This window comes from Amphibalanus amphitrite, unplaced genomic scaffold, assembly GCF_019059575.1.
Source record: "Amphibalanus amphitrite isolate SeventyFive unplaced genomic scaffold, NRLGWU_Aamphi_draft 000296F_arrow, whole genome shotgun sequence".
Taxonomy (NCBI): domain Eukaryota; kingdom Metazoa; phylum Arthropoda; class Thecostraca; order Balanomorpha; family Balanidae; genus Amphibalanus; species Amphibalanus amphitrite.
In genome coordinates, this window is record NW_024881791.1 from 123,679 (window position 1) to 134,312 (window position 10,634).

The 10,634-nt window shown below is 47.7% G+C and overlaps 1 protein-coding gene across 2 annotated transcripts; it reads left to right on the plus strand.

Annotated features, from left to right (window-relative positions):
- Positions 1-108: 108 nt before the first annotated feature.
- LOC122387747 (amphiphysin-like) lies at positions 109-10,580 on the plus strand. Of its 2 annotated transcripts, none has more exons than XM_043378197.1 (8): positions 109-683; positions 904-1,030; positions 1,373-1,483; positions 1,624-1,827; positions 2,025-2,162; positions 5,158-5,303; positions 5,657-5,891; positions 10,306-10,580. In XM_043378197.1, the coding sequence occupies exons 1-8, from the start codon at positions 529-531 to the stop codon at positions 10,330-10,332; spliced, it is 1,143 nt and encodes a 380-aa protein (XP_043234132.1). In that variant the 5' UTR covers positions 109-528; the 3' UTR covers positions 10,333-10,580. The 2 variants fall into 2 exon arrangements, with proteins under 2 accessions (XP_043234132.1, XP_043234131.1); XM_043378196.1 differs by having other exon boundaries at positions 118-683; positions 5,657-5,886.
- The last annotated feature ends 54 nt before the right edge of the window (positions 10,581-10,634 follow it).

The window sequence follows — 10,634 nt, forward strand, 5'->3', positions numbered from 1 at the left end:
ACCTACCGCTTAATCTCGCTAGAGCCGTACTTTTGTAAAGAAAACCCTAACATAAAATGGCACGAGGGCAGCTTGTTTGATCAACACCTCTGTCACCTCTGTTATCCTAGCGTTCTAGGGTCTTGCTTCTGATAAAAAGACGGCAGTAAACCATTGACAGGGAACAGTGAATAAAGTTGCAATCTCTACTGGTTGTCCTGCTTGCTGCAGCTTTTTGGCTATTGCAATTGTATCCTATCTTAGTATTTCAAGTGAGCCAATTGACATTCGAATGGCTTGGTTTGATCATGATAAGACCACGAAGATAAACCTAGCTTTGACAATCACTGTTGTGGTATAATGGCAACTCCAGATAGATGACTTATGAGACCTAATGGAAGTTTAGGGAACAAAAATATTTAAAATCATTTTTGCTCATTGGTGATGCGCTGACCAAGTCACGTCTAAGAAAACGTTTCATTAATGACGGTGTTCGGCTAAAGACATTTGACACCAAACGATTTGGCTGTACGCAGTCTGCTCTTAGCCATGGATCGTCGCAGTTCTCACAGATCTCAAAGAGCGGAAAACGGTCGCAGAAGCAGCCGAGATAAGGATATTCCTGGGCCAAGCGAGTGGGAGCCCAGTCCACGTCGTCAGAAAACACGGAATGATTCCAAGGGAGCAGCCGGAACCTCCCGAAGGTAAGTTCTACCTTGTATGATAAACGATTGCCTAAGTAATGACCGATCACTTGAATTATTCCCATGTAAATTTACGTCCCTTTTACATTTTTTTGCGTGTTTTATTGAATCATTTATGTATGATCATCGTCGAGTTTGCTGCCGCGTTGTGGCATCTCCAGCTACTGATAACTGGTTGCATTCAGTGCCTGACCAAGACCCTGCCGGTATTGTGCTGCAGGGGCTCTCGTACGGCGCCGCCCAGCCCGGAGACGGGCCGCCGGTCACAGCTGACGGCGAGGCCTCACTCTTCCGAGCGGGAAATCCGACAGACCAGCCCCAGTCGGTCCCGACAATTCAGTCGACAGGTGGGCTACCCAGAGCGGCCAGTCGGCCAACTTTATTCGAGTTCAGGATCCCCGAATAGCTTTCCGAGGAAGTCTAATGAATAATTTTTGCGCATAAGAGCAGTGATATAATGCACTTTGTCCGTCTCATCTTCCGAGTCTTTTCCCATTTCCTCACCTGCAATTTGTAGTTAGGTACAGTTTGTGGCCGGCAGCGCTGTTACACACAGCTTCACAATATTTTAGTTAGGTATATACGTTTATATAAACTCGCTACAACCATGCGAACAGCTTAATGCTTTTCATGACGATGCTGTTGGAAGTGTTACTGGAATTATGTCCCAGCAATATCCGTCTCCGCAGGAGCCCGGCAACGAGACTCGTGGGGAGAAGAGCCGGGACCGCGACCACTGGTCCCGAGGGGACGGACGGACAACGCACAAAACGTCCAGCAAGGAGCGGCGAGACGATCCGGTAACGTCTGCAAGCAATGCTTTAACATTTCTATCCGGTACAATTAAAGTGATTACATCATAAAACCGTTATAGAATCGAATGAAACATGTCTAGAACGTGTTGGATGCACATTGCACACTGTCCGTACGTCGGTTGCAGGAGTTCCAGGAGCGCCAGCTCGGTGTGTACCAAAAGGCTCTGAAGGAGCAGATTGTCCAGTCTGACCACCTCATCAAGGCAATCTACCGATTCTCCGACTGCATCGACATGACTGAGAAGGCCATGCGAAACCTCCACGACGTAATGGGTGACTACTGGGAGGACGACTGGCCTGGCGCGGAGAAATATTACATCACACTGCAGGTGGGGGCGCGGTTTGAATGGCATTGAGTTTCATGGGCTATCTGTTTGCCAAAGTATTATATTTGACACACCGATTAAGCTGTGCGTTCAGCTGTGCGCTGTTGCGATAACCGTAAGTTGTTTGAAATAGACAAACACTTCTCATTAGAACTGTCGTTTTCTATTGAAATAACCTGTCTGCTGGCTCTGGACGACAGGACCAGGAGGAGCTCTGGGACCGCTACGAGCAGTCTATGCGAAAACTGCTGGATCCCATCAGGGAATACGAGGGACAGTTTGAAGGAGCCGAAGACAAGATTGAAGAGTACCAAGAGGTGCGCCGCCAATACTCTCAGGTAATTTAGTATACGTATAACGTATATGCCGTTGCCATGTTTAGAGTCTTACCCATGCTTTTTACAGTTGTTTGCTTAACCCATTTATGCCCAGGAATATTGACCATCATGAAAATCGACGAAATCAAAATATGTTATGCTCCTACCAGGGCCTTGTATGGAATCGAAAATAAATTTTGCCTGCAGCAAAAGTTTCTCGAGAAAAACGTAAAAAACATGCGTTGCGAAATCGCAACGAAGGGCACACCGGGCGCCATCAGCGTTGCGAAAACGCAACGACGGGCACATCAGACGGACATAAAGTACACTGAACTGCCGTATATGCTAATATGTTTTGACAAAACATCAATCAACTGTTGACAACTATTGCTTGAAAATGCGGAACCCACATCCGTCATGCTCTATAACCCGCCTAAGAGCCTCAGTGAGGAAGCATAACTTAATGATTCGCGAACGGGGAGATGGCAACACGGTCATTATCAACCATTTACGTTGTCCATTGCTGTTCATTCAAAGTTGTGGTCGACACGTATCCAGGGTGATGCTTTCTTTTTGGAAGCTAGACAGATCCATTACCTCCACCTATCAGACCCTGCACAGTGCACACTGAATACAATTAAACGGAGGATTGGGAGTAAACCAGTGCCTCTCGTATGCGCGTATATCCGCAATCATTTTTAACCACCCTCCTAGGAGTAAAGAAATTCCATTGCAGGTTAGTCGTACCCACTCTCAGCAAAAAGAAAAAAGGACCGATCCGGCTCTAACAAATTACCCGCGTAAGGCGTAGCGCATCACAACAAATCGACTCCCAGTTTATCATGTTTACACCTAATCCAAAATTTTCATGGCCCCACTCTCAGCGACCTTCACGTGTAACCTCTTTCTCGAGACAATGCCAGGACAGAATGGTGATTCGACGTCAATCCGTCCTTTCCATCTTCAGGATAGTTGAATCCTTCTCCACGCCTCATCCCCCTGTTCCGGGCTGGACCGGCAACGTATATCGCAATCGGGCAGCTCACATAGGAGCGCGCCTGTAGCCGGGTGCAGTGAGTGCTTGGGAGGGGGGAAGAGGGTGGGTCATGGGTGGCGGCTGCCCACTGGCTGGGCTCAGTCTCCAGTCTACGATTGACCGTGTCCGGTCAGACAAATGTCTCCCCTAATTCCAATAATCCTGCTAGCTCTAAAAATGGTCTGATTAGATAAAAAGCCTATCAAAGTAAGAAAACAGGCGTATACTCCACATCGAGCAGCTTATGAATCTATGCGAGTTATGAATCCTAAAAATTATTATTTTCCCATGGGTCCGCCCTCATTACCCCTGCCGAAGGGCTCAGCTACCCTCAGAGGGGGCCTATCCCACTATTTGCCGACCCTCAGTTATCTTTTCTAACGTAAATGCTGGTAGTCAGCAGATTCTATCCAGAGAATGGCGATGCCTATCTGTCGCCCGATACCAGAATACATCCCCGTTATTCATTATTTATGCACAATGTACATAGTAGATCCAATTTCCAAAGGACCTAATTATCTCTCAGCTCCGTTAGCATCGCCGACCGTTTGATGCATGGGTCCTTTTCCTACCATGCGATTTTCAGATGCATGGGAACACATTGCTTAGTGAACGAACAGCCCGAGGCCGAAAATCTGCGAGAGAAAAAGAAAGGAGTGTTTGTGGCTGTTTTAGCCAGCAAATATGAAATGTGTCGCAACATTTTACGTGCGAACGCACCTTGCACTAAACATACCTATATACGTCCCTCATGGCATAGGCGGCGGAACGGGGGGAGGGGGCACCGGGGCACCGTGCCCCCTTGATTTTGCCATTTTAACATTATCCCGATAGGCGTTGCATGGAAATGGAAATGGAAAGAATGAGACCAAAAGTCAGCAGTGCTCCCCCCTTAATTGAAGATATTCCGCCGCTACAGCCTCATGGCTACAAAATGAGAGAGAGAAAGAAAGAGAGAGAGAGAGAGAGAGAGAGAGAGAGAGAGAGAGAGAGAGAGAAAGAGAGAGAGAGAAGGAGAGAGTTGGGGAACGAGGAGGAGAGGGAGGAAGATGGGGGAGAGAAAGAGAGAACCCACAGCGTATCACGAGTGAAGTCTACTGTTGATATTCATACTTCCGCTACCCTGCCAATGTGCCCATCGTTGCGTTTTCGCAACACCGCTGTCTTTCCGATGTGCCCTTCGTTGCGTTCCCGCAACGCGACCGTAGTCATATTTGAAAATAGTCACAAACCCTTTTTGTAGCATTATTTCTTAACAAAATGCATATCTACGCTATTGTAGGGACTCTGCAGAATATGTTTACACAATTTTCATTACTATACTATTAAGCACTTAGCCTACTTATCTTGGTTTTCGTGACGTCATCACTCACAAAACCTTCGACTTCCCTCTGGGAGCTCTAGGCAGTAACTTACCGGCCGCACAGACTTGTAACTGCGTAGTATCATGCGCACAACCATGCTACACACGCTGAAACTTGTCTCATCGGTTAGTCTCTTTTACACACTTCTCAAGCTTCGATCACGTCGACGCTTGCTTGCGTTGCGAAAACGCAACGAAGGGCGTAAATGGGTTAATAGGTATCTGCATACGATAGCGTCCATGTGATAAGGCATAGGTACTGGGGCTCTACATAAATGCATCGTGCTTTCCGGAAATATAACATAAGGAACGCGGTTATGCGAGAAATTTACAAATTGCACCCTTTTCCATTTTCTTAAAAAACGGTGACAACTGACACATCACATTGTCATCCTACTTTTGTTATTGCCCGGAGATAGACTGCTTATTAGTCAGAAATTAATCGGGGGAAGATTGGTGTGTTATTACTAAAAACACCATAGCCAAACGTATGGGAGGTGAGAAAAATAAAACTTTAGAAGAGCATTTATCAAAATGTAATGAATCATTACATTATTTATCAGCGCGTGTTTCTGTTGGTGCCGATGGTTGATACCTGATATCCGGTCCTCGGTCAGGCGTGCGCGTCCCTGGAGGAGCTGAGGCGCCGCCGGGCGGCCGGCCACGACATCACGTTCGCCGAGTCGGACCGGGACCGGATCGGACAGCGCTACGAGCAGCTGGTCTCGTTCCTGGGCGAGGGCCTGCCCTCCATCATCGCCAGGCGAGTCGAATGACGGTCACCACCGGCGGGGGCTGAGGTAGTGATCACCTGCAGCAGCCATGTCTACTAAAAGGACGGTGTCGTCGAAATTTCCAATTGACACCCGCTTAAGTTTTCACTCATAAGAATCACTTGTTATTTTGAGTTTGTGCTTATTGCAATAACAGCGTCATAATCATCGTTTTTTTGCGATTGAAGCAGGCCGTGAAAAAGTAACTTTGGCAAAAGCTGTACTTGGGCCAAGATGGCGGCAGATAAACGCTTTATGCTATCGTTATGCAATGCTCGTTTTAATATGAGTTTTGCTTTCCGTGTCATCGTCACACCAATTATGACTACTCATCTATCGACAGCCGCATTCCGTTCATGGAGAAGCTCTTCTACCAGCTGAGCAACAACCTGCTGCAGTTTTGTCTGGAGACGTGCAAGGTGCAGTCCAAGTCGTGCGAGATCGTGTCGAGGCTGCGCAGCTACGACCTGTCGATGACGCTGGGCGAGGGTCGCAGTCGGACCACGATCCGCGCGCCGGCACGTCACTCGTCCGGGGGACAGCGGCGTCACTCGGCGCCCGGCGGGCACGCAGGTGAGGTGCGTGTCACAACTCTACTCTGCGGCTAGTAGACGCTGTGTCTGTAGTCGAGACGACGGATTTACGAATATAGCTGAGATTTTGATCAGGCATAACAGGTTTATGATTAGTTTAGTTCAAGAGTTTTGGGCGGCTCAAGTGATTATTTGTACCCATTTTACTACAGTACCCAGTGCTCAAGGTTCTGTGGAAAAAGGCTTTATGTGAGTGCTTTTTTCAATATGATTCATTTATTTAATTGGTTTACTATGGCCGTTTTCACGACGGAATAGCAGGCATCTATTTAATCCCCATTTGATCCTTAAGTTCCTCAGGAATTTTAGTAGTTCTTTTTAGTAGGTTCCCCAGCTTTCGAATAAATGGTGCGTTAGTTTGCTATTTTTCTATTAAATATCACATCGATTTACTTTATCTAAGGATTTATCACTAATATCAACATAAAGCGTAAGCACAATTATAAAATTATGAAATTATTAAATACTAGTACAATAGTTAAAAAAAGATACTGAGTTGCCAGGCTACAAAGAATATATTCATTTATGGCGCACGACAGACATTTAGAAAGCAGCGCCCTGTTTTATTGCACGCTGCTAGCCGCTTCCATTGGGTTTTGCAGGCCGTCGTCATTGGTCGTTACACGTATGATGTCACGCGACTTGTGGCCTGTCACGGCTTGATCTCCACTAAATGAATGCAACAATGGCCTTTTAAGTTGATCTCTGTGGCCATCTGTCTATGGAGCGACCAATATGAAAGTTGGGTGAATTTACCGGGGTTACATGACTATGAGCAAGCAAATGTGTATCAGGAATGGATTTAGGTGGAGAATTGCGCTGGACCATGAGTGCTCGAACGCTCCCAATTCCACGCCGGTTTGGCTTTGAAGCCGAGACAGACGATGCGGGTCAAGGTCACCGCTGGGGTAACGGTGGATTGGGTGCGCCCGAGCACCCGTAACGCGGCACAATTCTCCATCTATGGATTTTCCTATTCGCTCAGCATTGTGATAGGCGTTCGTAATAGCATTTACTCTGCTCATGTACCTATCCCCGGTTATTTAAAAGAAGTTTTTGTGGGGGAATATCACGGCTTTAGGTACTCGGTGGCCCTATTCACGACTTTCAAAGAATGCTCCGATAACTAAAGACCGCACAGACCTACTGCATTAGTGAATCTGACAGAATGTCTGTGGAATTACATCCCCCCTCACCACACCCCTAAAAACTCATCCAGTGTCCAAAACCACTTTTATCGACTCGCCAAAAAAAAAAAACACACACACACACACACATACACACACAAAGCATGGGGCATGCCAGCTCTCAGTTCATTTATTATTGTCTTTACCATGGTTCAATTGCATTGCGCGATTTAAAGCACGTGAGTGCCTATATAGTATATATGTAGAAAATAATATCTACAGCAAAACATCCAAAATTACAAAGGCTACAATGCTTAAAAAGTAGGTTCATCAAGGAAGCCCATTTTTACTTGCGTTGTGTTCCCAACCATGCGATTCCAACGCGGGCTATTCGCAACGTCTGTTAAGGCACGTTAACAACTGACAAGCCGCCACCGCTCTGCCACTTATTCATAGATGGTTGATATCGCAGCTTGGGCGTCAGTAGCGCGGCCCACAACGCGTCGGCGCCAGCGCACGCAGCTGTTGGCACTCGGCAGCCGGTGTTGCGACTTAACGGCCGGCCGGCCCCATGAAGGAGAAGCTCTTGGTGAAGCTTTGTGATCGCCTCATAGCCGCCTTGGATGTCATCTTTCTTGGCAGATCCATCCGTTCAGATGGTACGGTGTAGTCTGGATAAAGGACGAAGTCCAACGCCGCTAACCCCGCGACCGGCACCCCACAACGTGGCCGCAGACCGAACGGGCGTGAGGGCCGTAAGGGCCACCCCGCCATCCGGTAGGTGGCTGAGCAGCCGGGCGCAGCGGCGCCTGGGCGGCGGCCGCGCTGAGATGAAGTCCCAAACCGCCATGTCGCCATCACCGCCATCACCATTGCTGCAGCTGTTCCCAACCGCCTCAATCGCCGCCGTTTTGCCAGCAGTCGCGCCTCGGAATGGCAGAAGCTCCAGAGTAGCCTCCAGCGCCCCTCTCCGCACGTGTGCAGGTGCACTGCGGCCGCCGGGTCCGACGTCCAGGCAGAACATGATATTTCCATGCTGCTCCGACGGTGGGCTGGTCTTGTTTGGGCGTTCCTCCACTGTGACGTCGGTCACGCCTGCCCCGGCCAGGGCGCAGAGGCCGACGTGTCACCATCCGGTTGCAGTCCTCAGTCGGGTCGCAACGTGTACCTCTTCCGCAGCGTGGAGCGCGCTCCCGCTGGGCAGCGATACAGCCAAAAGTAGCATAGCATGCGGGCGGCCAGCGCTGCGCCGGACAGCGGACCCATGCCGGGGGTATGCCGGTCTCGGCCATTAGCGGGGTCGTCGGGGCCGAGGCTGTACATACAGCTGGTGACCGCGTGAGCCGCCAATCGAAGCTCACGGCTTATAAGCTCGACGCGGGCATCACACGCCGTCCCGATGGGAGCTCCACGACGCCGCCGCGAACTCCAGCGCGGCTCGCAGCGCGAAGACCAGTACGGACGGCCGGGGCAAACGGCGTGCGGGAGTCGCAGGCGACGTTCTGCGGACAGAAAGGGTTGGGCATAAGCTGGTCGGCAGGACACTCTTGAGCCGAGCCTTTGATGTAATTACAGATGATCCAGAAGCATGCACAAAAATTCATGACACACTATTCTCATTTATGTATTTGCTACATATGATATGATATACCAGCTCATGATCAGTGACGCATTCCGGGCAATATGTTCTAAAGTGAAGTAACTGAAGTTACAGCTTAAAAGCTTAAAAAAAACAGCTTAAAAAAAACACACATTCGATAGCTTATGAGAATAACATGCCTTGTGTGCTTAATGCAGGAAAATATTTTTTTCACTTTTTTAGAAACAGCAAAAGAGTTGTCAACAAGCCATGTCAACTATCTAAACAATTTTTATGGAAACTGCTCTAGCTAGCTTAAAGTTCCACAACGTTTCCGGAGCACCGTACCCAAACTCAGTTCATGTTACAAGAAAAACAGTAATAATGCCTCCTAATTTTGAATGAAATATAGGTATGAGTAATTTGATTTGGAAAGCAACAAATTTCCGCACATCATTTTAGCAAAATTACTATTTTCTTCAGCCATCAGGTTACACAAAACTATAGTAAACTTTATGATCTAGTTTACAAAAAACCAAAGCCCCGATTTTAACAAATGTAGATAAAATTTAAACAATTTTAAAAAATGTATCGTGGAGAAAATGAAAAGTGTAGATTTGTAAAGCCGGGATATTTTAATTTCACGGATTAGGCACTTAAAGAAATATCTTCATCTTTCTTTGAGCCACCAGCCTTCACCCAAGTTTTACACGAATGTAGTGAAGCAGACAATGTGGCAACTCAAAATTGTGATGGTTTGAGATAATTATGACGGTTAAAGAAAAAGCAACACAAGGTTCCTTACCCTCGTTTTTTCACATGGGTTCAGATGAGGCTTCAACTGTTGCCGACCTGAGGAGCTATAGGGACTTGAGCTTTCCAAAACTCAATTTCTAAGGGCACTGAGCAGTGTTTGGCTTTCACACGAATGCGATAGTAAGTTATATGAAGTTGACAAAGCAAGCAAAGCAAAGCATGATGCCCCGCGCGTCCGCCCGCGACCACGCCCCGCGTCCGACTCCCGACCGCCGCGTGACCCGAGGCGCCCGGCGGTCACGTGACCTACCGGCCGGGACTGCAAACGGCCTTCACCACCATTCTTGTATGACGTCATATCTTACTGAGGTGCTGATTGGTCGGAATTAGATACCTGAAGGTAATTATCTGCCGTAGTTATTTTTGTTTCATTGTTTTGCGTGTTTTCTTATATGAAATGTAATTTAAAAATTTGTCATATTTTAATCACCATTAAAACATAGCTGAATAGGTATAAAAGAGAACTCGATATATACTTTCCTTGTTTTTAAGAATTCCGGAATTAGATACCCGAGGGAGCAAAGAGGGAGCAAGTTGCCACGCTGATTTAATACCTCATAGTCGAAAGGTGGGCTACTAGAACCAAAAATTGCTGTGTTTGTAAATAAATAAGTGATTTGAGGGCAAAAAATGCCCAGAATTAAGCTTCTAAAATTATTTTGACCATAAAATATTTCAGTTTGAGGGATGTTAAGGCCTCTAAGGGTAGGTACTTTTTAGGTATCAAATAAGTTCCTCTGCGAAAGTTCCGTCGTGAAAACGGCCTATTAAAAGTATTTTTCACTCAAAGCTAAGTTGAATACCTATTCAGACTCCTATATCGATTTATGTTGCGCTGCTTTATATTTCATACCGTTGTGTGTCACTGACCGGGCAGCCTCGCTGGACGAGCCGCCGGAAGTGAGTCGCGCCACGGAGCTGGTCCGACTCGGGGACGCCGAGATGCCCAACGCGGCACTGCTCGAGCAGATTCTGGAAGCGGACGGCTCGGCGCCCGGTCGGACGCCCGGATCAGCCGGTCCACAGAGCCGTCAGACCCTGCAGCCGGTCACACAGCCGCGAAAACGCTGGGGCCTGCGCTGACCCAGCCGTCGGTACTACATAGTGCTGAGCTTTATTGTTACGCATTGCCAAATAAAAACGCATACGTTTTTCGCGCTTTTCTGTAGGGTATACAGGTAGACAATAAAGGCGACAGGCCGCTTT